The 25,832-nt window shown below is 47.8% G+C and overlaps 1 protein-coding gene across 2 annotated transcripts in view; it reads left to right on the top strand.

Annotated features, from left to right (window-relative positions):
* MRTFA (myocardin related transcription factor A) overlaps positions 1–25,708 on the top strand; it is a 47,140-nt gene extending 21,432 nt beyond the window's left edge. The window contains exons 3-14 of one of the 2 annotated variants that reach the window (XM_052669268.1): positions 11,154–11,209; positions 12,696–12,771; positions 13,435–13,596; positions 14,998–15,173; positions 15,637–15,792; positions 16,293–16,546; positions 16,901–17,072; positions 17,368–18,474; positions 19,607–19,738; positions 21,336–21,575; positions 21,967–22,027; positions 22,443–25,708. In XM_052669268.1, coding sequence (XP_052525228.1) covers positions 11,154–11,209; positions 12,696–12,771; positions 13,435–13,596; positions 14,998–15,173; positions 15,637–15,792; positions 16,293–16,546; positions 16,901–17,072; positions 17,368–18,474; positions 19,607–19,738; positions 21,336–21,575; positions 21,967–22,027; positions 22,443–22,942 — 3,092 coding nt within the window. In that variant the 3' untranslated portion in view covers positions 22,943–25,708. The remainder of the gene's footprint in view (positions 1–11,153; positions 11,210–12,695; positions 12,772–13,434; positions 13,597–14,997; positions 15,174–15,636; positions 15,793–16,292; positions 16,547–16,900; positions 17,073–17,367; positions 18,475–19,606; positions 19,739–21,335; positions 21,576–21,966; positions 22,028–22,442) is intronic. The other variant, XM_052669269.1, reaches the window with a different exon arrangement.
* The last annotated feature ends 124 nt before the right edge of the window (positions 25,709–25,832 follow it).

The following is a 25,832-nucleotide window of genomic DNA, read 5'->3' as shown; positions in this document are numbered from 1 at the left end:
TTCTGTTTTAAAGCTTTGCATACCCCTTGCTTGATCGATTGGGATTGTGATCTTTGGCTTCTGCCTGCAGACATGAAATAGAGCCAAGCGGGGAATGTCATCATGCAGCACAGTCCTGCCCCCAGAGCTGCTCTTTTGACCGTTAGATTCACCTAAACAGATGAAGCAGAAGTAGAAAAGTATTTCTGGGAATGTGCTGTGTGTTGCTCCATAACACTGCTTTGTGACTATCTGCAAGGTGCCTCAGGCACTTAGAAAAGGGCATTGTGTGAGCTGGAGGTTAGGAGGAGAACTTTGAGGAGCTTCCCTTTTGCCTCAGTGTACTTGGTGCTCACCAGTTTTTGTGCCTGCATCCAAGTGCTCTAGTGGTATATTTGGGTTCTGGGATGCCGTGTATGAGGAGTATATGAGTGGATGCAGAAGGCAGGTTAAAAGAAGAAAACAATACTGTCCTTTCCAGCACACAGTACTCAGCTCAAGTCCTCGTCAGCTTACTAATTCCTGCTGGCAATTTTGAATTTTCATCCCATGAGCCCTCTTCTATATCTATTGGATGCAGTACTGGTTTGTAATGTTTTGTCTTCTCTTGTCATGCCAACTGTTCAGTGCAAATCACTTCTTAATTGAAAGCAGAGCCTCCCTGATGCTGCGTGGTTAGAAGACAGCAGTTAGAATAGAATCCAGGAAGGATGGAGTCAGTATTGTCTTTCTGACTGTCTGTTTTTACAGGCCTCAGTCCTGAAGTGTTTCTGTGCTATAGGCGTGCAACACCCAGGTGCACCTTTCTACTTGGACTTGTCTGTCACTTACTGAGTGTATGCCTGTGCGTGAGGTGTGGGCATCCTGTGCTGCTGGGTTTCAGACTCCCTGAGGTGGACATGCTTCAAATCTGGGCCTCACCACCCTCTGAATAAAGTTTTTCTCTCTCCCTAGCATCTAACCTAAAACTCCCCTCTTTTAGTTTAAAACCATTCCCCCTTGTTGTATTGCAACCTGTGTAAAAAGTCATTCCCCTCCTGCTTAGACTCCCCTCAAATACTGGAAGGCCACAGTGAGGTCTGTCCAGAGGGGAGCTGAGGGAAACAAATCCTTTGTGGATATTGTCAAATCCTGATTCCTGTTATAGACAGTGGCTATGGTAGAGCATACTAGAATATTGTCAAAACAAAAGACTTCCCCTGCCAGCTTTTAAAATGTTTTACCAGTTTTACTTGTTGAAGAGGAGCATCTATTGGTGTAAATCGAGGAAAGCAAAGGTAGCAAGCTGTTAGAACATGTGCAGTTATCTAAATGTGCTGTGTTTTTCACAACAGGAAACATTCTGCTGTTACACGGCTGACTTCAGGTGCAATTCTTAATGCCTCTGCATTATTTCATCTCCATAATGGCTGTGACAGACGATGAGCTGCCGTGCCTGGGCAGGGTTTTACTGATTCGGAAGTGTTGCCCTGTGGCCCTGCAGTGGTCATTTCAGGATTGTTGTGTGTTCTATTTGAATTGCAGATAAACCGATTGCTGTAATCCCCTGAATGTGCCCTTCCTGCTTTGTGTTGTCTGTGCTGTGTATTAGCTCCAACATTCTCCTGCTGCTTTACACATCAGGACTTAGAAGTGATGTTCCTTGTATTTTTTGGAAGTCTATTTAGAGTAACAACACGAAGTTATACTTGCCTACCACCCCGTATCAGCTGTTCTGCCCACCAGTGCTGCTTCTGTCTCTTGTCTTTTTCCGTAAAACATGCTGAAGTTGTACTTTCACATAGGATAAGAAGTTCAAAGCAAACATATGGACTGTATCATTGCTACCAGATTTTTAAAGTAAAATGTCCAAACCCATCAAGCCTCGGAGATATAAAAATGAAAACTTTTTAAAGTACTTCTCTTCATCTCTGAAGCCTTGCTTTTCCTGGTTCGCTGTGTATAAAATGCAATCTCAAGTACAGAGGCCAGCGAGTCTTTTGCAGTGCTAGATGCTGCGCTCTGAGAGCAGGACTGGAACACCAAGAAGGTATCATAAACCAAACACTGTTGTGAGGACACATCCAACTGGACTTCTGTTTGTGCCATGTCACACTGAAATCTGTAACTGGTTTCATTTTCACTTGATCATCATCCCTCTGTGTGTCTCCCAGGAATGCTTTGCTGCTTCACTGACTTGGATCTCTTGAAGCCTAGTTTCAAAGCCTTGAGGCTTTGTGGAAAGAAGGGAGCCTGTATGGTTAAGCAGAGAACCTCCCTGCAGGAGGCCTAATAACTGCACCTGCTCTGTTTGTTTTTTGATAGCTGCATGTGTTTGTTTTCCCTGTGTTTGTATCATCTGATTCATAAGACTTTGGAAAGTTCATTGTGTGAGCAATGGAAATATGCTGTCTGACCTTCTGAAGCTCCAGAGAGAAAAGTCTGTTCTGAAGGTTTTGACAGACTGCATTTTTCCTAGCTCCCTGTAACAATCAAGTATTAAACTCTACTGGTTGTTTGCTAAGATGCTTGATAATTCAGGGAAGTAAAACTTGGTATGTCATGCAATTCTTTCTGCTTCATTTTCCCACTGTCTTTTTGGGTTAGTTCATTCTTGTTAGCTGGGAATGATCTCCCCTTTTTCTTCTCATTGCCCCACATCTCAGCCAGCCTTGGCACTCCGTAATGATATCAGAAGAGTTTGCAAAGGGACAGTTAGCCAGCCAAGAAGCAGGCATAAGGCCAGGTCTAGGAATGGATGAATCAAAGGGTTCCCATTTCCTCTTCGCTTTGGACACAGAATAATAACCGTATTGAAGCTTTCCATTCTTCTTTTTATTTTCCAATTAATATTTCAGTAATGCCTTTTGAATGCATAGAGTTAATGGGGATGCGCAGGGTGATCTGTACATTATCAGTGTTTGCTGTACATCTTCTTTGACATGAAGCTGTAGCAAATCACCCAGAGATCTGATAACTGTTACCATGGGTGACAGTTTCCACTTTGCTCCTGGAGAGGGTAAGGTCTCTGAGAAATGACGCATCTCTGTTAAGAGTTTAAATTAACTCATATGTTGACAAACTTGACAATTTGTTGGGCTTTCTCTGAGTTCTTTCACATTGGCTTTGACAAGCAGGCTCTTTTTTTGCTGTTACAGCTAACATAAGTCTTATCCTTCTGCTGTATCTTAAAGGAAAGCTTCCAAGCAAACCAAGTGCATCACAAATGTTGGTGCAGGAGATGGTGCGACACTACAAGGCAGGACTTCTTCAGCTCAACTTCACGGTGCATGGCCTTTCATCCCCTGCCATGTCTCTAGCAGCTGAAATACCTCAGCGAAAGGGAAGCCCCCCTAAAGCCATAGCCCTGTGACTGTGATGCCAGGCTTTGGCAGTGTTGGCAACAGTAATGATGTGGGAAGGAACCTTTATCCAGCTCCTGTTCTCTCTGGGACTAGAAACACTCACAGCTGGGAATGACAGTGATACTGTTATCAAAGGGTGTTAGTAAAGAGCAAAGCTGCTTTTGTGTGCATGCCAGAGACGTGTTTCTTACCTTCCTAAAAATGTTTGGATTGGTTTTTGGCCTTTTTAATTTGTTTTTTGTGTTTTTTTAATTTTTTTTTAATCAATCTAAACTTTGCTTTTTCTGAGTTTGTAGTATTTTGGGGTTTGAAGAATCACAGTTTACCATTTGTATTCTTACCCTTACATTGATACTCAGCTCTTGGTCTTAATCCAGGGGCTCTTATCCATGTCAGGGCTATGAAATCAGCAAGGATTCTGAATTATCATGAGGTCTGTGTCCCAAATGTGGAATTCATGGGTGCTACATGAAGACAAAAGGGTGCTGACGGAGCACTCTTTCCACCACCTGTGTATTCCTCCTCCCCTTCCATATTCTTTCAGCATGCTGCTCTGTGATAATGCCCTGCAGCAAAATGACAGCTCCTTCTGTGCATGTGACCCCATTTTCGAATACTTTTGTCTTCCATGCCTTAAAGAAATGTTTTTTGGAAGTGAGGTGAAGAAAATGCCAACTGCCCTGATCCGTGGTTCAAGATTCGTGGCATACCAAACACCAAAAGCTACAGGGTGGGAACCCCACCCTGAACTGACAGAGGAAGTTGTGAAGCACACTCGCAGCTCTTTATCTCATCTTTTTACGAAAGCATATAGTAAACAAGAGATGGAAACTAGAATTTGGTTCAGAGCAGAGATGAATAGAAGCTGCAGCAGTAGGCCTTGCCTTTGTGAATTAGTCAGAGGCTGGTTTTGGATGTGACATGAGATTCTCTTAGTCATAGCAAACAAAGATTCATTTCCCTTTAAGAGCCAATCTTCATTCACTCTTTCGAATTTACGAGTAGCCTCCCTACAAATGTTGCATATTTGGCCAGCTGGTTTGCACTTCAGGTATCATCTTGCTGTCTCCGAAGAGATTGGTCCAAGTATAGAGACCAAGGAAAGCCCACTGGCTGTCAGGTCTGATTGCTGACTCTGATTTTGAGATCTTAACCTATACCGGATGGTTTTTCAGTGTCTCCTCCTCCTTCGACACTGGAGCTGTGAGGATCTGGGAAAAAATTGTCTTTCTTTCTATCCATTATTTGGCTTCTACAGATCTTGGTGTCTTTTGTCAACTGCAGAAGCTAATGCAGTATACGGCCACTCTGCCCTCTTTTTTTTAGCAGCTGGTTCAGACCTTCCTCTGCTGTGTTTCGTTCTTAGAGTGGTTCTGATTTTGGTTCTGATTCCACTTATTTCTCACACTGGGTAACAGGAACTCAGATATCTCCATATGACTGTCTTGGAAAGCTTTGCAAAGCTTAAGTTGCTGTTTTTGTGCTTCTGGGTAAACATTGAACAGAAAAGGTTGGAACCATTTTGCCTGGCCTTTTGTCTCTGCTGTTATGTTGGAGATTTGGATTTGATTTGGGTTTCACAAAGAATCACAGAATTGCAGGAGTTGGAAGGGACCTCAAGAGATCATCAAGTCTGACTTCCTGCTAAGGCAGGTACCCTACAGTAAGTCACACAGGTAGGCTTCCAGACAGGTCTTAAATATCTCCATAGAAGAAGACTGCACAACTTCTCTGGGCAACCTGTTCCAGTGCTCCACCATCCTTACTATAAAGAAATTCTTCCGTGTGTTTGTAAGGAACTTCCTGTGTTCAAGTTTTAGGCCATTACTCCTTGTCCTGTCACCGCACACCACCAAAAAGAGTCTGGCCTCATCCACTTGCCTCCCACATCCCTTTAGATAATTATAAACATTTATTGGATCCCCGCTCAGTCTTCTTTTCCCCAGGCTGAACAGACCCAGGTCACTCAGCCTTTCCAAAAGATGCTTCAGGTCCTTTATCATCCTTGTGGTCCTCTGCAAGACTCCATGTAGGAGATCCCTGTCTTTTTTGAAGTGGGGAGTCCAGAACTGGACACAGTATTCTAAATGTGGCCCCACTGGGACCACCTCTCTTGACCTGCTAGCTTAGCTACGCTGTTTGTAATGCACCCCAGGATACCACTGGCTTTCTTGACCACAAGGGCACACTCCTGGCTCATGGACAACCAGGACATCCAGCTCCTTCTCTGCAGAGCTCTCCAGCAAGTCAGCCCCTGATCTGTACTGATGAATGTGGTTATTTCTCCTCGGATGCAAAACCCTACATTTGCATTTTGAGTTACCTTGTTTATAAGCAGCTCCACCATGACACTTGCAGCAGTATCTCCCTTTACTGACATTTCAATATCTGCAAATGCAACTTGGGTGGAGGGAACGCTGAAGTTATGCATTGCTGTTCTGAACTCTGTGTCATAGGAATTAATACATTGCTTTTAAGCAAAGATGAGCAATTTCCATCTGTGCTTTGTACAGAAGGGCATTTATCATCAGAGGCAGTCCCGCATAGCTGCTGCTTAGCTTTGAGCTTTGAGATGGAAGGCCAGCAGTTCAACACAGATCAACAGAGGGGCAGTCTGACCAAATGGTGTCTGATGTGGAAGTGCACATAAAGCAAAGGTGTGTCACGGAATTCCTCCATGCATAAAAAGTTGTCCCCATTGACATTCATTGATGCTTGTTGAATGTTTATAGAGACCAAACAGTGCAAGTGAGCATACTGAGGTGGTGGGTGCTGTATTTCACCAGTGACAACAGTGGGTCCCCTCTGCTGGTGTAAGTTTAGATGAGTGTGGCATGCAGGCTCTTGTTCATCACCAGTAAAAATGCATAGCTAATGGTGGTGGCTGTGTTGAAAAATAGTGTTTTGTAGCTAAGAATTTACTCTATCAAAGAGTTTTACTGTGCTCATTGTATCTGTTGTAGTTTCTATGAAAGTAAGTACAAGGCATTACTTTCACAGCGGCTCCCACTGCAGAATGGGTTTTTAAACCCAGCCTCTCAGTCCTGACTTTGGCTGGCTGGGCAGCTTCTGCTCTGTTGTGCTGACACAATTATTTGTGGAGCTGGGCTGTAAATGAGCATACCAGTCCAGGTTAAAATAACTCTTTCAAAACAACTGTGATCTGAATCCACAAAATGTTGTCAGCATAGTTGAGGGCTGGCATGCTTTGTCCCAGACCCAGGTGCAAGAATGAATGAGGGCAGAACATGGAAACTCACTTTATTGAGGATGAAAACATGAATATATTATGTATAAAGAAAAGCAGAAAGGCAGGCAAAAGGAGTACCTCGTGGGAAAGGTGCATGGGGGGAAATCACTTAATCATTCTTGGATATATCAGCAGTAGAAAAGTACTGAGGAGGTGGAAATCCATCAGTAGCTGATAAATGTGATTGTAGTTCAGCAAGATTCTGCCTCTAGCAGCACTCTGTTGTCATCAGGAGCTCACCCCAAGTTAGCAAAGATAGCAAGGTTGGCCACGCAGTCAGCCAGATCAAGGATTCAAACCACTCTAAGTAGCAGCTGTCTGGGACTAAGCACATGCCACAGGGAGGAAGCAGCTAGTTTTTGGTGACTGTTGCCTAGTATTGCTCTTGGCATGGTATGGATGCCACTGGAATATCAGTGGAGAGGCAGAAATGAATGGGACGTGGTGAGGGGAAGAAGTCGCTGCTAAGGCTGTACCCAGCACTGGAATAAATATTCCTCCTCAGGAATTCACAATGTTTAACACCTTTTTTCACATCTTGGATTGAGTAAGATGCTTGGTGTAGGTTCACCTGATGTTTTCATGCTGGGACAATTCCAAGCTGTGGACAGAGTAGGTAAAAAAACAGCACTGGAGTAAAGTCTTGGTGTCACATGGGGAGGGTGAGCACAGAGGGGTTTTTGAGTGAGGTGGGGAGAAAGAAGGTCCATGGCTGATTGGTGACATCAGCTGAATGGTGACATTATTCACCATCGCCAGTAATTCTGTTTAAACAAGGAGCTAGTGTGTGTATTATTTAAGAATGCCTAGTTGGAAAATATACTCAGTTTTGGTCACTGTGCTCCAAGAAATATGCTGATCAATTGGAAGAAGTCCAGAAGAGAATAAATGAGCAAAGGTCTGGGAAATGTTCTCTGTAAAGGAAGGTTGAAGTAACTGGCTTTGCTCATTTTATAGAACAGAATATTCTAGGACAACCACAGTTTTCAAATATATTGGGATAAATGCAAAGAGGAAGAAAATATAAGTTGTTCTCTGTAATTATGGAAGCTAAGGCAAGGAATAATGAGGATGTATTGTAAGGAGGGAAATACAGGTTAAACATTCAGAAATGTTTTCAAATAGTATGAACATCTAAGCCTGCGGATAGTTCCTCTGCATTAATACTGCCTTTTGTCATCAGTGGTCTTCAAGAGCAATAAGACAACTTACCGTAAGGAGTAATTGAGTATGTTGAGTGTAGTTGAATACAGTTCAGCTATAGTTGAGTATACGTCAGATCTGTGCAGTCAGAAAGGATGAGGTGCTTTGAGTGTCTTCATCCTTACTTTGTGGGGTTGCATTTACTGCATTATGTACCAAGCACTGTGTATGCATGCCCTGCACCAGTGGTAGAAGTCCTGCCCCACGCCTTCCTACCTCAGTGCATTGTACCAGGGCTGTTAGCAGTGCTTCTGGCTCCATCCTTTTGGCTGCTCATCTGCAGCCAAGATCAAAATGAGACAGAATACCAGATATTGTTAGGAACAGTAGAGCTTTGTCAGTGTGGATAATCTTGAGTGAGATGGATAAAGGAGCACTCAGGCGAGCAAGCCAATGGGGTATGGAGGCAGGAATGGGTTGAGGAATCGGCGCCAGGTGGTTGGGAAGGACAGTGCTGGGAACTGGTAGAGATGTGTGTCTGCTCAGCCTGTGCCTGAGCCAGCCCTGTGCCTCCCAGCTCCAGTCTTCTGCACAGGATTTGTTGCTTTTTTTCCCCACTCGGTCTAATAAAGTTAGGGGAGGTACTGCCCAGCTCTTCCCTCCTTAGCAATTTCAAACCCAGCAAAATGTGCAAGGCTTAGTTAATTTTGGATGGAGTAGGATTTTACAACAGACACTCTTCTGTCATCTAGCCCCATCCTGGATTGCTGAGGGAAGCAGTGAAGGATTTGTGCCCTCTTGACATTTCCAGAGGTCAGCTATGAAGTCCTCTGTCATATTGCCAGTGCAGAGCTGCAGCACAGTGCTTGTTTCCAAAGGAGAGACTGACATTGTTCTGTGTGTGGTTCTTCCCCTTGCACTTCTGCTTTGCCTTCTATTCAACTTCTTTACTTACTGTGTGATTTGAGAGAGAGGTTTTCATTTTGCTTTCATCACAGGGATGCTTTTCTCCTTCCTTTATTTGTCTTTATTGAAGGCTCCTCTTATGCTACCTGTGACACTGGTTGCACTCCTGCAGTTGACTTTTGCAACCATAAGCTGTGGCCAGGGAAATGTCATGTAAAGTTCACGTCCTGCCTCATACTGACGGCAGAGGTAAGAAAGGGAGGGAGAAGCACTCCTGTCATGCCAGCACGTTCTAGTGGCAAAGGGTCTTTGGAAACCCAAGAAGAAGCTTGCTGCTTGCGTCTCCGGTGTAGATTTTTATCCTGATTTATGTGCAGTCAGCGCGATTCTGTTGGCCAGCTTGCAAAACTTTCCCTGGTGGTTTCTCCCTGTTTGTATGGAACTTGATTGTATGGAACTTACCTTTAATATCAGCAGGAACTGTTTGCCCCCCATCATTTGTATTCTCACCCATTACTGTTAGTTCTAACTCATTTAAGCCTACTTATTCTACAAATGATTCTTTGTAGTCTGAACCTCCTCTGGTACTGGAATTCCTCACATATTGATTGCATTCTGCTTTTACCCCATGATGTAAATCACAGTATTACAGAATCACAGAATGTCCAGGGTTGGAAGGGACCTCAAGGATCGTGAATCTCCAACCCGCTGCCACATGCAGGGCCACCAACCTCCCCATTTCATACTAGACCAGGCTGCCCAGGGCCCCATCCAACCTGGCCTTGAACACCTCCAGGGACGGGGCATCCACAGCCTCTCTGGGCAGCCTGTTCCAGCACCTCACCACTCTCTCTGTAAAGAACTTCCCCCTGACATCCAGCCTAAATCTTCCCTCCCTCACTTATATTTCCCCTTGTCCTGCTGTTATCTGTCCTTTCAAAGAGTTGATTCTCCTCCTGTTTGTAGGCTCCCTTTAGGTACTGAAAGGCTGCCATGAGGTCACCCCGCAGCCTTCTTTTCTCCAGGCTGAACAAGCCCAGCTCCCTCAGCCTGTCTTCGTAGGGAAGGTGCTCCAGCCCCCTGATCATCTTGGTGGCTCTCCTCTGGACCCTCTCCAACAGCTCTGTGTCTTTCTTGTACTGAGGGCTCCAGACCTGGGCACAGTACTCCAGATGGGGCCTCACAAGAGCAGAGTAAAGGGGGACAATGTCTGCCTTAACATTTTGCCTTTCTTGGTGCTCCATTTTATTCTGTGGGAAAAAGTTTTGAAGTGCATTGGACGTAGTTTCTTGTATTGCATTTATGCACAGGTTTTATTTTTGAACAGCATTCCAATATTTCATTATGAAGTTGCATTTTAGAAGTACTTTAATCATTATTCTTCAGTGAAGAAGAGCATGAGCAGACTGTATTTCGTGGGACCTAGATGCAGCACTTTGGAGTTACTGACTGCACCAGTTTATAGACTTCTGTCTTCAAAAGAGCTTCAGAGTGGCTTTAAAGCTGAAAGCTCTTTGAACATTGGTGCTCAGCTTGATGGAAATTTAGAAACTCCATCAGGTAGTTTCAGATATGGATATTTCAGAAATAGGAACGAGTGATGTGCCCTTCAGCCAGCTCTGAACACAGGCCGCAGTGGCGCTGTTATGGAAAACAAGTAATTTGTGGACTGGGGAAAACCACGAGGAGTGACGGCAGTGACTCCACGGAGCTAGAAGTCATGTCACCTCTTTCTCCAGTTCTCCCATGGGACATGAGCTCTGTGTGCTGTGTAGGAGCCAGGCGGAGCGAGAGATTCTTCTAGGGTTAGTATGGTCCTGGACAGCAGAGGATTAGTTCCTTAAAACCTGATCTATTTTGGCTCTGCTTTTTTTACTAGTCTGGTGGGGGGGGGCAAGGAGGTCCATTAAATGGAGCGCTGCTGTCAATTCCTCAAGTTGTGGTTTTCTGTCAGCAGGCAGATGCACTTTCCTGTCCAAGTGTTCTTGTTGTCATAGTAGTTTCTGTTACGTGGAGCAATGTGTATGTCCCATTGTAGACCTGCAGAATCTGTAACCAGCCCATGCATGCACACAAAACACAGGTGCAAATGGAGGAAAGATCGGCAGCTTCCTTTGACATTAAGAGGTGGTAAAGAGGATTTACAGTTCATTAGGATCCTCCCCCATGAGGATCCTTCCAACCATCTCATGCATCCCCTTGCTGTTTTGGTGCCATTCACTTACTTAAGGGTCCTGGATATTTTGTTGCCATATCGAAGCTCCTAGGAAGAGTTTGTTGGAGGAGTCTGTTGGTGAACAGTGGATAGTTCCACTTGGAGTGTAGCCCACAGATCAGCTCCTGTGCTGTCAGAATATGACAGTTCATACAGCTTTATGCCAGCTGGGATGTTGTCCTGTGTGCTGGAAGATGCCCGAGGCAGTTGCTGTGGGCTATTTGTTAATTTGTTTGGCCTGGAAGGACGTGTGGTAAGAGAACTTCATCACTTGTACTCATTCTCTAAATGTGTTTTTTTGTTTTTTTTTCTACAGCTCTGAAAAGTCCAGCTGCATTTCATGAACAAAGAAGGAGTTTGGAACGGGCCAGGGTAAGATGCAATATGCTCCCAAAGATTTTAGGAAAATCAGGAGCAGTCTGTCTTGCAGTTTGGGCATCCCACACGATGCAGGAGGGAATCCTTTGCATTCTGAATGTGCAGTTACAGATGTTTTGAGTGGGATGTTTTTATTTGTGGTGCTCCCCAGTTACTCCCCAGTGAACAGTTGTAACTAAAAGCCACTGAAGACAGTACCTAGATTTTCCTTGGAGGTCACTGATATTTTTCTTCCTGTCATTCATTTACTATATGTGTGATTTTTTTCTTGTGTGCACATGCACTTGTTTCTCTTGGACATTAGAAACAGAAAACTTAGTTAATAGAGAGGATGCCAGCACTGAGATCATGCAGACTTCTGGCTTTAGAGAAAGAGAAAGAGGAAGGCAAGCCTGAGCTAGGCGTCACCATCCACACTTCACCTTTGCTCACTGGGGGTTTCTTGGTGATTTCTGTTCCTCAGAAGGCCTCTGAGGAGAGGGGTTTGTTGGTCTTTTTGTTTTTTTTTTCTTTCTGATTAGTCTACAGGGAAATAAAACCTGTTATGACTGTGAGCCAAGTTCTGTTTTAGAACTAAAAGCAAGATAAGGCTAAAGAAGTAAGATGGCTGTGATAAAAACCTGCAAGGCATGTTAGCACTTTGAGTTTGGTGGAAGGATTGGAACAATGGATTCTGCATTAAGACCAGTGTCCCAAAGGCTTGTGCTTTTTCCTCCATTTTTTAATAAACCCTTCTTACTAAGTTATCATTCTGGTGTGGGCACCTAAGCAAGTACGATGGAGTTCTCTGATTGATTGACTTTGATGTTTATTTCCTCTCAAGATCATCAAGTTCCGATAGCCAGCACTTAGCAGTCTGTTACCCACTGCACCCTGGTTCCCTTCCTGGGACATGCACAGGGTAACAGGGCCATCTCCATACATCACTCCATCCATAGCACATTCTTCAAAGATGTTGCTAAAAGCAGCTCTGGAAGTGGGTCTTGGTAGCATTTAGAATTTGCCTGCCAAGGAAGAGCATAGGGTCTGTAGCTTAATGAATAGCATGTCTTTAAATAAGAATATGCCCGAACCACAAGTCATGCCAAATGCCAACAGCGTATGAAAGTATTTGCTGTGAACAATGGAACGATATATTCATGCTGCAGTGTGAAAGGAAACATCTTGAATTTCACCCTGGCATAAGCTAGTGGTGTTACGTAAAAGGCAAAAAGAAGGCTTCGGGTCTTGAGAAAATCCTTTCCAGTTTCAGTTCCATAGGGCAGCAGTGCTCTTTTTTACTGAGGGAATGTCCAGTAGAAGGTCATCTTCAGAATAAACTCGCTCTGTGGTGCTTTGGGATTCTGCTACGCCCCTTCCTTCTTCAGAGTTTATTGAGATTTCAGTAGCAACTAAAGATGGTTGCTTCTCTTGCTTGTCCAAGCTTATCTCCTGTGTCTGATCAACTAAAATTGGTTTTGCTTGTCTGTTTTTGCTGCAGACAGAGGACTATCTGAAACGGAAAATCCGGTCCCGGCCAGAGAGATCAGAGCTGGTTAGGATGCACATTCTGGAAGGTACAGCACACGTGGAAGAGGAAGACACCAACAATAAGATTTGTCATAACTACTTATTGGCAGCTTTCTCTTGTGCCTCCAACCCCCAAATCTTTCCGTTAGTTGGGAGTGGGCAGAATATCATGCTACAGGCCTGTGGCGTGATTTCTTGGGAGTGATTCAACAATCTCTGAAGAATCTCTTATGTAAACTCAGATTGTACAGTTTTGTGCAGCTGAGCCACAGTGAAATAGAATGGGCATTGCTCTTCTGCTAGGGGATGGCACTGTAAAATACTGAAGTGGGAAGAAGGCAGATTTGATCTAATCAATGTGCACCTCAGTTTCAGAGAGGGAGTACTGTCCTGCTGCTGAGTACCACATCTTTGGACACAACTGAAAGGGAAAAGATGAATGAGAATCAGATGACAATAGTTTGAGAACAGTGAGTTTATCCTAATCTAGAGTCACAGGAGCTGTTATGGTATCTTCATAACTTCAATTTACATATTATCTATAATATCTCTATATTATGTAGTTATCTAGTGTAATCTGCCATTATTTTCCTATAAAGCTATCTACCATTATCAACAATTACCTTTGTAAAGAGAAGTTAGGTACTGCTAAAGTACGTAGGTTGGTCACTGTTGAACTGATGCCATTGTATTTGCTTTTCCCTGAACAGAGACCTCAGCTGAACCCTCCTTGCAGGCTAAGCAGCTGAAGCTAAAGAGAGCCAGGCTAGCAGATGACCTCAACGAGAAGATAGCACAGAGGCCAGGTCCCATGGAGCTGGTGGAGAAGAACATCTTGCCCGTGGAATCCAGCCTGAAGGAAGCTATTATAGGTGAGGCCAGAGGAGGGTCTGTGTGGAGGGCATTGCCCAAGGTGTCTGTGATTTCCTATCGTTTTGCCTGCCTGCTTAAGGGAGCGCAATCCTATCATTGTTCTTATTTTCCCATCTCAGAGCCTTTCAGCCCCCAGGATTTTGCAAAACAGAATGCCCTCTGGAACAGATAGTAGTAGAGAGATGTTAAATTATGTTGTGGACATTAAATTATGAGTGTAGACATCCCAGAATAATGCAAGAGTGTTTACATACCCTGAGGGCTTGAAAGACTGCTGTAGATTGCATTCCCTAGATTCTCTCATTAAAAGTTTCCCCTGATATTGACACATCAGCAACATTGGTCAGGGAGATCCCACTGAGTGACTCACATCAGGAAAGGAGACAGAATACAAACAGGTGTGATGAAACAAAAGCTGTCTGTGAACTTACAAACTTCAGAGAATCCAACCCCTTTAAAAATAAACCAGAACAGATGTAAATCATGCCAGTGCCATTCCAAGGGCTGTAAGGAATGCTGAGGAATAGCCTTCCCACCGCCTCAGCAGTGCTCTTTCCCATCTCCCCTGGCTGGGCGTTCTGTGCACGACTGTGGTTACTCTTTCCCTCAAACACACACAGCTATTTTAAAGACAGATGGGACACAACTGTGAGCAAGGCTGCATACTTCTCGTGAAAAAAAGGAAAAGGGCAGTGCTGGGGGAGACCTGGCTTAACTATTGCACAGGAAATGGCTGAAGAATAGAAAGAGTGAGCTTGTGAGCTGGCATATTAGAGAAGTGGCTTCCTTCTGACTCTGAGCAGAACACATCTCCATGGATTTCAGTTATGTTAGATGCAAATGATAGTATTTTCTGCTTACCAGGATTAATTTGAGATAAGTTGCTGTATGTAGGATGTGTAGACAGACAGAAACGTTAATAGCAGTCAGGGCCACTAAATCCACAGACCCTGTTGCTTATAAGAGTAGAGGACAACTCAGGATTCTGTCTTGAAGGATTCTGTCTTCTATCTTCCACCACCTAGGGTGAACACCAAAGAAAGCATGACTCAGCCCTACACTGACTGACCTTTTTCTTTGGTGCCGCATGGTCAGCAAATAGGCCGTGCTTCAGCCCTGGGTTTGGCTTCAGTAGCTCTTGTTGTGCTTCTTGATCTCATCTTGTGGAGAAGCAAGAGAAGTGGTTCACCCCAGTCCACATCTGTGCATTCTGCTGATAGCAGAGATGAATATAAACACTTCAAATGGATCCAACTTGGGTTTCATTTTCTCTTTTTTGTATGATACTTTAACTCAGACACAGTTCTCCATGCCTTCATTTTCTTTGTGAAACATCTAGTGGCAAATGAAACGATTTCTAATTCCACTTGGAAACCCATGGGCAATGTTTGTATTTTCAGTTGGACAGGTGAACTACCCAAAGGTTGCAGACAATTCCTCCTTCGACGAGGACAGCAGTGATGCCCTCTCCCCAGAACAGCCAGCCAGCCATGAGTCCCAGGGGTCTGTCCCATCGCCGATGGACTCACGGATTTGTGACCCTCTCCCTACCACCACTGGCACATCACTAGCTCAGGTGAGAATGTGGTGGCCTCCTTCAGTGCCATGGAGCTACTGCTGATTCATGGCAAGAGATCCTAAAATGCAAGGCTAAGAGACTCCGAAAAGGTCACAGCATAATCAGTGAGATTTCACAAGGGGTCTTAGCTGTGTGTGGCACCGGTGATGTCCTCTGGTCATCAGAAGTGCCCATAGTGGTGTCATGTGGGGAATGGGACAGTCCTGGCTGGTGAGGCAGGCTGGACAGGTGTGCAGCTGATTCAGGCAAGCAAAGCTGGACATGCAAGTGTAGGATTTTGATTCCTTCTCTGCCCTTGGAAGTTGTGGTGCTTCTTGGGGACAAATGGAGTGGGTTAAAGGAATCTAATTAATCACTTGAATACTCTGCTGCTCCCCCTTAAGTGGGCACTTCCCACCACTCTGTTAAAATGCTTCCCTCCTCGTTCGTGTTCTCATTATGCCTTTCTCTGTCCCTGCAGGGTACATCCCAATTGCAGATTAGTGCAGACTCCAATGAAACACTTTTCCTACCTGAACAGCCGCCTCCGCCTCTGCCACCTCCACCTCTTCTGCCCCCCAGTCTTACCAATGGAGCAGGTCTTCCTGCTGCCAAGCCCCCACCGACGCTCATTAAGGTATTTTGGATGGTTTCTTCATTGGTGTATTCAGAAAAAAGATGAGATGATTATTCTGAAGAAGACTTGGAGTTGAAAGTGCTATGTTAACAGAAGCTAAGAAGGCTTATATACCAGTGTCTTCCTCTGACCCTATTTGAGCAATATATTTAATAGGTTCTTCTATTCCGTGAGCTGTTTACCTTCTGTGAAATGGGTCCTAAATGCAGAACGTTTTGAATCAGTTGGTGTTATTTTTAAGTAGAGTTAGTGAGCCTGATGGATGAGTGGTCTGGTGTGCTGGGAAAGATGAATGGCTGCTTTGCTGTGAGCGGTGCTACAGTGCTCCTGTGGGTGCTGTGGCTGTAGTATTGCTTGAGTTAGGGAGGCGTGGAAAGACCCTGAGGTCAGATGTGGAGAATTTTGAAACAAAAATCCCAGCGTGCTTTCTGGTTTATGTGGGGCCTTGTGTTATTTCAGGGTTTCCATTCTTATTTGCTTCCTTCTTTTCTTCTGAATAGCAAAGCCAGCCCAAGTCTGCTAGTGAGAAGTCTCAGCGCAGTAAGAAAGCCAAGGAGCTGAAGCCGAAAGTCAAGAAGCTTAAATATCATCAGTATATTCCCCCGGACCAAAAGCAGGACAAAGGAGCTCCTCCCATGGATTCATCCTATGCCAAAATACTGCAGCAGCAGCAACTCTTTCTCCAGCTTCAGATCCTCAACCAGCAACAGCAGCAGCACTACAACTACCAGACCATCCTGCCAGCTCCACCAAAGTATGGGTCCTAGGTGTAGCGCTCTCTTAGGAAGGCCTTTCCCAGTGCTATTACCAAACACATTGTGTTCTACGTGTGTGGTATGGTGAACGGGTGTGTGATGCACTCAGTCTTCTTGGGTTATAGTGAGCCTCAGAAAGGGCCGGTGTTGGAGATGGGTGTAGCCTAGGGATGAATATAGCCAAAGGCGTGCTTTAATGCTTAGGGTGTTTCGTACAGGTATACAGGTGTGGACCTGTACGATTGTTGGCATACATAGGTACACAGATCCTCTTGGCAGGCTGCTCCTGTACTGAGAGCCTCCAATGCCTTTCTGCCTTGATTTCGATGGCTGTGGTTTTTCTCTTCCTGCAGGCCTCCAGGAGAGCAGCAGACTGGTGCCAGTGCCCCAGCCATACGCAGTCTCTCTGCTGCAGTCAATAGCACATCTTCGGTATCCTCTGGTTCCGGTGGGCTGATGCGACAAAACAGTAATGCTGCAGTGGGCAAGCCAGGCCCTCTCCCTGCCAACCTGGATGAGATGAAGGTAAAAGTTGGTGCTGCTCTCAGTCCTGTGGAATCGTACAGCTGTTTTGTTTTGCCATTGTCAGTGATGAGAGTCAGCACTGAGTCACCTTTGTGCCCTGGAGCAGAGCTGACATGGACTGGTGGTAGCTAAGGCTAACAGCTGGCAGTGCTGCCCTGCAGCCTGGACCTGAGATGCAAGTCTGCTGGCCTGCAGGGGGTCAGCTTGCTCCTTTGCCCCAGGGCTCTGGCAGCTGATAATAGTTGTGATTATTGTGCTTGCTGTCTTAATGTTGCCCTCTTTCAACCCCCATCAGGTGGCAGAGCTGAAGCAAGAGCTGAAGCTGAGGGCCTTGCCTGTCTCGGGCACAAAGACGGAACTGATTGAGCGGCTCAGAGCTTACCAAGAGCAGAATGGCACAGCCGGCCAAACAACCTCCACTCCCAAGCCCAGCACTGCAGCCATTCTCCCCAAAGCTGCTGAGGTAGTGGTTGCTTTCCCAGCTGCCAGGCTGAGCACGGGGCCAGCCCTGGTCACCACTGGCATCGCACCGGCAGAAGTAGTTGTGGCCACAGTCACTGGTGGTGGTGTGATGAAGTTTGGCAGCACTGGCTCGACTCCGCCTGTTTCTCCCACTCCTTCGGAACGCTCACAGATGAGCACAGGGGATGAGAATTCAGCCACTGGGGACACCTTTGGGGAGATGGTGACTTCGCCTCTGACCCAACTCACCCTGCAAGCGTCTCCAGTGCAGTTTCTGGTGAAGGAAGAGAGCTCCAAGTCTGCCTCCTGCAGCGTCAGCGCGGCACCCAGGTCGGAGCGGTGCAGCACCGGGAACAGCAGGGATGCAGAAGTTAGGGACAAAGATCAGATGCTGCAGGAAAAGGACAAACAGATCGAGGAGCTCACCCGCATGCTAAAGCAGAAGCAGCAGTTGGTTGAGATGCTCAGGCTACAGCTGGAGCAGGAGAAACGCGCTCAGCAGTCGCTACCAGCCCCGGCGGCTGCGGGAGAAGGAACAGCTCTCGCCTCCAACCCAGTAGCATTTGGTATCCAGGTCAAGAGTGAAAACGGTTTCCCGAGCTGCCAGTATGCAAAGCAATCCAGTGGCCAAACCGACCAATTCAACCCCACACCAACCTCTAGCCAAATGGACACTTCGAACCCAAGCCCAGTGCCAAAGAAAGCCGTGATGGTGAAGCAGGAGGTGCCAGCCACGGAAGCAGAGCCGCCGTGCCAGTCCCACAGCCCGCGGCTGTTCCTTGGCCAGCAGGGGAGCGCCCTGATCAAGGGCACTCCTCCTCCAACCCTCATCACCGACTCCACAGGGACCCACATCGTCCTCACCGTGACCAAGCAGAGCGCCGAGAGGCAGGGCCTCTCACCCCAGGGGAAGGCAGTGAGCAGCTGCCCGACCCCACAGGTAGGCTCAGATCCCAACCCCACTGCCGCTGTCGGACTCCCCTCTTCCTCTTCATGCAAGCGTCTAGGTTACCATAGGACCACTTCCTGTGTTGGAAATTCAACTCAGAGAATGCCAAAATAAATGCCCGATATGCTTGTGAAGGTGGCTAGTAGTTCATGGCTATGTACATCAGAGCAGTGCAAGTAAATCTTCACCATAAAGACTGTAATTTGGCAGTGCTGAGCTGTGTACAGCAGTGCATGTCCGTGCATCACAGGCTGTCCAGCACTCTCACAAACACACGGTTCTGCCTCCCATGAGGCAAGATCTCAGGTTTGGAGGACAAGGGTTCGCAGGCACATTTTGCTACTTCTCAAAAGAACAACTGTGCCTGTGGCATTAGAAAAAGCAGGGTGTATTTCACCCCTTGTTCCTTATTGGAGAGATTGTACTCAGAATGATAGATACATCACTTTGTCTGCTGAGAGCTGAAGTCAGACCCTCAGAGCAGACTTTTACATCTTGACTGCTCTGTTTTAATGCACGTCAATATTTCAGGGTTAGCAGCGTCTTTCATCAGCTATGATCCACTATTCCCCTGTTGGCATGAATCCAGCACTTAGCAGAAATGTTCTAAGAGCTTTTTCCAGGAAGGCATAAATATGTTTTATGGCATAAGTCAAACTCCAGCATCTTCCATGGAATCAGGGAACGTTTCCATTCTCTGCTGCCACGTTTCTTGCGCCTGCTGCAGAGCAGTGGCAGTGTCTGCTATCAGTGACAGGCCCTGAGCAGGCTGCATTTGCTGTGCAGCAGGCGAGATGCAAATCAGCTAAATGCCAGGGCTCAGCATCACCCCTCACACTGCAGCTCCAGCTGCTGCTCCAGAAATGCATGGATTAGTAGTAGGTGCTGTGGCAGTGCTGCCACTCCGAGGAAGCCACAGAGAGCCAAGGGGCTTAGCCTGGCATTGCTTCCTCATTGAGGATGCCAAATCCTGCTGCACTTTGATTTCTCTGCTTGGTGAGACAGAATGATTGCAGTTCACAAAGATTAAAGAGTGAGGACAAACAGACTTCATAAATCCTTTAAGAATCACAATTATCTCCACGTTGTGTCAGGGGAACAGTTTCTCACTTCTTCTTTCCAGAGAGTACAATCATCGCCCACTAAAACTTCCAGCCAACTGCAGTGTCAGCCACCTGCAAGCACTCCTCAGCCTCCCACACCACAGCAGCAGCAGCAGCAGCAGCCCAGAGGCCTGAACCAACCTGTCAGAAAGGTAGCGTGCCGCCTGCTTGCTTTTTCCCTTTGTTTTCCTTTGCCTGCTGCAAGGTTTGTAGCACTGGTTGGGAGGGAACACATTCACCCACTCCTGGTCAGAGCCCATCATCACAGTGAGGGCTCACAGCAGCTTCTGCCATAGCTGGGTGAAATATCAGCCAGTGTTTCTGCAGGGGTTTCTACCAATTAAAAACGATGAAAGGTCAGAGTGGGCGGCCTGGGCTTGTAATGGTGCTCACGATTCCTGAAGGATTGCTGCTGAAATGAAGAGGTGGTTGCTCTGCAGAGACCATACCTGTTCATTGTGTCTTTGTGATCTGCAGCGCAGACTGGAGAAAGAGAGCACCTCTGGCATCATCCCTTCTCCAAGTGACAGCTGTAAAGACATCCTGCTGTGCACATCCTCCCTTGCTAGCCCACATCAGTGATGACTTAGCTTGCTCTCTACCATGTAACTAAGAGACAGAAATATTTCTACAAAGAATTTTTAGACTTCGGAGGATCATTTCTGAGTCAGATCCTGGAAAGGATAAAAAGATAGGATTAATTTCTAGCACAGTCAGAGTGGGACACCCATTTTGCAAAGGCTCGGTGGCTTAGTTCACGTTGAGACCTTTGAGGAGATGCAGAAGGTAAATGAAGAAACTGATTTCCCTTAGAATCCCTTGGCTTGCATGCTGTGGAGGCATCTGGAGCAACTCTCCAAATCCTTTTGCCTCCCTGCAGGTTGTTACACGGCACGTTGTCTTTCTCAGCTCCTACAAACCTGCAGCCTTTCTGCCTCGATGGCTTCCACAGAGGGTCCCTGAAAACCTGTGCCCCTCTCAGGCAGACAGAGAACCCCAGAGCAGCTCAGTGGGCAGGCGCCTGGGGCTGCGTCTGTACACAGAAGCCACAGAGCAGACAGAGAGATTTCCAGGGAAAACAGGATGAGGAGAGCATCAACACGTAAAAGGCTCGAACTGCCTGGGGATCACTGCTCTGGCAGAGCAATTGTCAATGTGGTTCACTTGTAACCACTGCAGAGGCAAAGACCCCGTCCACATGGTAACATTTCTTTTGGGCAGCAGTGTGCTGATTCATCTGGTGAAGCTGAGTCACCAGCTCCGCTTCCTGCAGCAACACTTGGGGTTTCCTTTGGAGACCTCTGGTACTGCTGAGTGTTTTGGTGATCTTCACACCCTCAGGCTGTGGAATTTGCTGCTAATGAAGCCTGCTTGTGTCCCCAAAGCAAGCGCTGGAGGGGAAGAGGGGAGGATGAAGGAGAGGGCCTGGCTTGGAGGCTGAACAAAGTGAGAGAAGTGCCCTCTTCCAAAGTCCCAGGAGTTCCCCACTTGGACCAATGAGGCTTTCCCCATCATGGAGCAGCCTGATGGTGGTTTGTGGTGTGGTTGTCTTAGCATAAGAAATATCAGTGAGAGATTTCCAGCTGAGTTGAGGGGAAGTCTGTCTCTGTGTCATCGGTGCATAGTGCATGGAGTGCACAGAAGCCAGGCTGCTGAGAGGAGCGGTGCCCAGGCAAGAGAAGGAGTGACATCCGCTAAAGAAACCATGAGCTTTTTCCTGATCATTCCTTATGTCTTTGCTCTGCACAGCCCTCATCCCAGCCCAGCTCTCCTGCTGCCCCCTCCCCTTCCCAGATGGACCTGGAGCAACAACAGCAGCAGCAGCAGCAGCAGCAGCAGCAGCAGAAGCAGCAGAAGCAGCAGAAGCAGCAGAAGCAGCAGCATACATCGCTTTTTGGACCTCCTCCACCACCTCTCCCTGTCCCCTCAGTCCCACTGAAACAGCCACCAGGCTATGAAGAGGCCATGAAGCAGCAGCCAAAGACCCAGGTGAGAACAGGAGGAAAGGTGCTGCTGTAATTCCACTTAGATTCCTGACCTGGGCCACTGAAGGAGAACAGAGGCAAAACAACCCCTTCTGAACCTTCCTATCCAAATTCCTTCTTGAAATTCATTCTGGAGGGCCTGGGGAAGATCCTATGCCCAGGAAAAGATCCCAAACTGCTCAGTGCCCAGTGGGTGTTAGAGCAGTTGCTGGCTGCACCTTTGCCTCCAGTAGCAGCCTGGGATCATGGAGGAGTCTTGTGCCATGGGTCTGTGTGCTTGTCCATGCAGTGACAGCCCTGTTACTGGGATGAGGGAGGACAGCCAGCAGCCAAGTGTCTTGCTGGAGGGAAGCTCCCCTGTAATAGGAAGCTAATCCTGTGCTTGCTCTCTCCAGGAGAATGGCTGTTCCAGCCAGCAGATGGATGACTTGTTTGACATTCTCATAGAAAGTGGAGGTAAGGAGACAAACCTGCATTTCCCAGCCAGTGGGTTTGACCCGGGGATTATAGAGCACTGAGGGGAGCATGTGTAGTCATGACGAAGGTCTTTACTTCTGTGTCCCTAGCAGTCATTAAAGCACCAAGGGAGATGTCAGATGGGCATTAATAGGATTGAAAAGCTGCTTGGTTGCTGTGCTGCATCAGCTCTGGGCACGTCTGTGCTCTGAGCCAATGCTTGGGTTCCCTGTGGGCAGACCACAAACTCCCTTCAGGCAGCAGAACGCAGGCATGGGCAGATTCCTTATCCCTGTCTGTGCTCAGTGATGGTTCGATCCTGGGGGGGTCCAGGTTGCCATGCTGGGTGGGAGGAATCGCTGCGGTGTTTGGCCACGCGTCTCCTCACCTGGCTGGCGTGTTTGTTCCCTTGCAGAGATTTCTGCTGACTTCAAGGATCAGTCATCCCCAGCTGGAAAAGAACCACCTGCAGCCCCGGCCTGCTCCTCACCGCCCAGCAGCCACCATTCCTCAGAGCTGGCGGTGCCGGTGTCGCTGGGGCAGACGGTGCCCGTGGGGCGGCTGGAGGACTTCCTGGAGAGCAGCACCGGCCTCCCGCTGCTGACGGCAGGCCACGATGGGCCTGAGCCCCTGTCCTTGATCGATGACCTCCACAGTGAGATGCTGAGCAGCTCGGCCATCCTGGACCACCCGCCTTCACCCATGGACACCTCGGAATTGCACTTTGCTCACGAGCCGGCCGGGGGCATAGCCTTGGATCTGGCTGAGGCTAACTTGGACAGCATGGACTGGCTGGAGTTGCCGGGGGGATCTGTCATGAGCCTGGCCCCCCTCAGCACCACGGCTCCCAGCCTCTTTTCCACAGACTTCCTTGATGGACATGATCTGCAGCTGCACTGGGATTCGTGCTTGTAACTCTGTGAGCAGAGACTGAAGGGAATGGGTGCGGGAGGGCACGGGCATGCAGGGGGAAGAGGCCAGTCAACCAAAAGAAACCCCAGAAACAAAAGAGAAAAAAAAAAAAAAAGGAGCTCCTAGTATCTATACTCCTCCCCCACAGTGTTCCTCCCCTATGAAGCCAGCAGTGGCAGCAAGGGCAGACCCTCTGCTTAAACCACTGCCTGCAGTGCAGTGGGGCCAGGAGAATGGCTGCAGCTCTGGGGCGAGAGCAGAGCTGGCAGCCCCGCTCCCTCCTGCAGGACGTGGGCATAGAGCTGCAGGTGATGAATGCTTCTTGCAGCAGGACAGGGTGTGACCGGACCCGAGCCCTTCTGAAAGCAGCATCCCACTCCTTGCTGGCAGACCTGGAGCATTACACAGCCCCAGCTGCCCCAGTTAATGGTTGTGGAAGGGGATTATTCTACCTCTGGAGCAGGGCACAGAGGAGGGAGCTGCCAGGAGAGCTGCCTGCTGCCCCTGTGCCATCCGTCAGGGGTCACCTCTGCCACAGAGCTGTAAGGAATAGGCAGAACAGGCACCTTTTCCAAATGTAGCCAAAGGAAACCGGAGTTTCCCACCAACCTGGTACTCTCTGAGCTGGTTTCTAAAGTCCTGCTGAGCTTGGCAAAGGCTGCCACTTGCTTCACTTGCTTCGGGCTGCAAAAACAGACTTTTAAGGTGCTAAAATCCAGGTTAGATCTGTCCTTCACTGACCCAGGTCTCCAGCTGTGCCTGGAGTCAGCCTGCAGGCACTCTGCTCACTGCCCCCAAGCTGAGCAGGGCATCAGCCCACTGTCCTGGGGAGTGCAGAGGGGCACAGCTGCCATCGAGTAAACATATCATTAAGGGCCACGTGCAATCTTTCTCCTGCCTTCAGCTGTGCTACTGCCTCCCTGCAGCAGGTGACCCAGGTGTAAAGAAGAGCTCCTCCCACCTCCAAAACTGCCCTCCAGCCCCAAGGAGAGAAGGATGTCAGCCCCAGCAGCAAGGAAAGGGAAGAGGCACTGCTGAGAGGGTTTGTGCTGGCTCAGGAGCGCTACTGTGGGGGCCCTTTCTGAGGAGAACTGATGGGCTTCTGTCTCTGCTCTGCTGTGCCCACAACTCAGTGTTAAGAGGCAAACACAGCAATCAGCTGTGGCCTGGAACCTCCAGTCCTGTGCACTTGCAGCCCCACAGTGCTTGCTGTCAGGAACTGACCTGGCAGCTGGTTGAGCTCACACTTGCAGTGCAGCTGGGAGAAAGTCCTGCCTTCCTGAGCCCGATCTGCTTGTCAGCTACATGGGGAGCCACTTCCTTAATCATTGGTGGGGGATGCCTGCTGGCAGCTGCCTTTCTGCCCCCACTCCTTCTGTTGCCCAAGCCCCAGTCCCATCATAAAAACCAGTAACTGGGACTGATGGACCATCCCTGCCCCTTCCTTCCACTCTTGCCTTCCTCACTAATCGTTTCTCAGGCCCAGCATGATTATGGTGGTTGTGCGTTGTGTGTACTGGGAAGCAGGAACCTGGCACAGAGGAGCAGAGGCAGGAGCACATTAGAAATCATGCTGCAGAGCTCTCGCAGCACAGGCCCTGACTCTTTGCTTTGAGATATGAACAAGGACAGAGTCAGAGCCCACCCAGGACAGCTGACTGGCCATGGGACCACATGGCACAGGAGGCAGACAGCATAGGAGCAAAGTGTGGCAGGGGAGCAGGAGGAAGATCTTTCCTCCATGAAGTATTTCACATGTTAAGGAGGAAAAATGAGGCTGCCTTTTCCTCAAACTCAAGCAAAATCAGCTGCTTTTAGCCTGCAGAGAGCAGCAGCCCCCTCCCCCCCAAAAAAAAGAAACAGCTGCGTGATTTCTTTTGTACAAATAATCACAAAGTGGCAACCAGCAAATAAAGAATGAAAGTATCCAAGTGCAATTCGCTCCTACGGAAGGTGGGAGCACTCCACCTGCACCCCAGGCCTGACTCAGCCATGGTTCTTTGCGCTGGGCCGGGGCCCCCAGCCCTTGCTGGCAGAGGTGCCAGCGCCCCTTGCTGGTTTCACCCTTCCCCTGGGTGGGTGGCAAAAGGCTCAGTTTCTATGCACCGCTGTTTGCCTTTGCTCACCCACCTCCCCTTAGGAAAGCTGTAGGAATACATTACGTTGGCCCAATGTACTTGAAACCAGCTGAGGAACGCAGCGAGCCTGCAGGGGCCCCCTGCACAAAGGGCTTCTGCCAGCACAGCAGCGATAACCTGGTGGCTAAGGGCAGTGGGAACGGGGCGTCTCATCCTAGCAAATAATAATAGAGGTCTTTTCCCCAAGCTGTGCCCAGAGCAGGCTAGCCCAGTTCTCTGCTTTCTTACTATTATTTGTTTGAATAATAGTTCAATAGTTCTTTGTTGGAAGAGGTATTCCCCTGGACGTACATTTCTGCACCCACTGGGAAAAACAAGAAGTCTGATGTTCTGCCTCTACCTTGAATGTAATCCTGAATCTTTCTGCTGTAACCACTACTTGTTTGTAACGTGTATTTGACTAGCACGAACTCTCCCTTCCACTATGCAGCAAACGGCGAGGGGTGATCGGCACCGTCTGAGACGGGTGGTGTTGGGGTGTCGGATCCAGAGCGAGTATTCAACTGGAAAAGGATAAGAGTGACAAGTTAATGGGGGAGAGAATGGATCTTTAAATTGAATTATTTTTTCAGTTACAAATATTTGAAAGAAAAAAAAAACAAAACATTTTATTAAAAAAATTCCAAACGGCCACGTGCTCCGAAACTTCTCTGTGGTGCTGGTGGGAGGGCCTGGCGCTGCTGCCTGTTCCAGCTGAGGGGTGGGTGAGCTCTCCGGGTCCTTCCAAAACCTGAGCAACCACCAAAGGCCTCAGG

This window comes from Tympanuchus pallidicinctus, unplaced genomic scaffold, assembly GCF_026119805.1.
Source record: "Tympanuchus pallidicinctus isolate F22 unplaced genomic scaffold, pur_lepc_1.0 scaffold8, whole genome shotgun sequence".
NCBI classification, from domain to species: Eukaryota; Metazoa; Chordata; class Aves; order Galliformes; family Phasianidae; genus Tympanuchus; species Tympanuchus pallidicinctus.
Note: the sequence above shows the minus strand (reverse complement) of the source record. Positions and strands in the feature narration are given on the sequence as shown.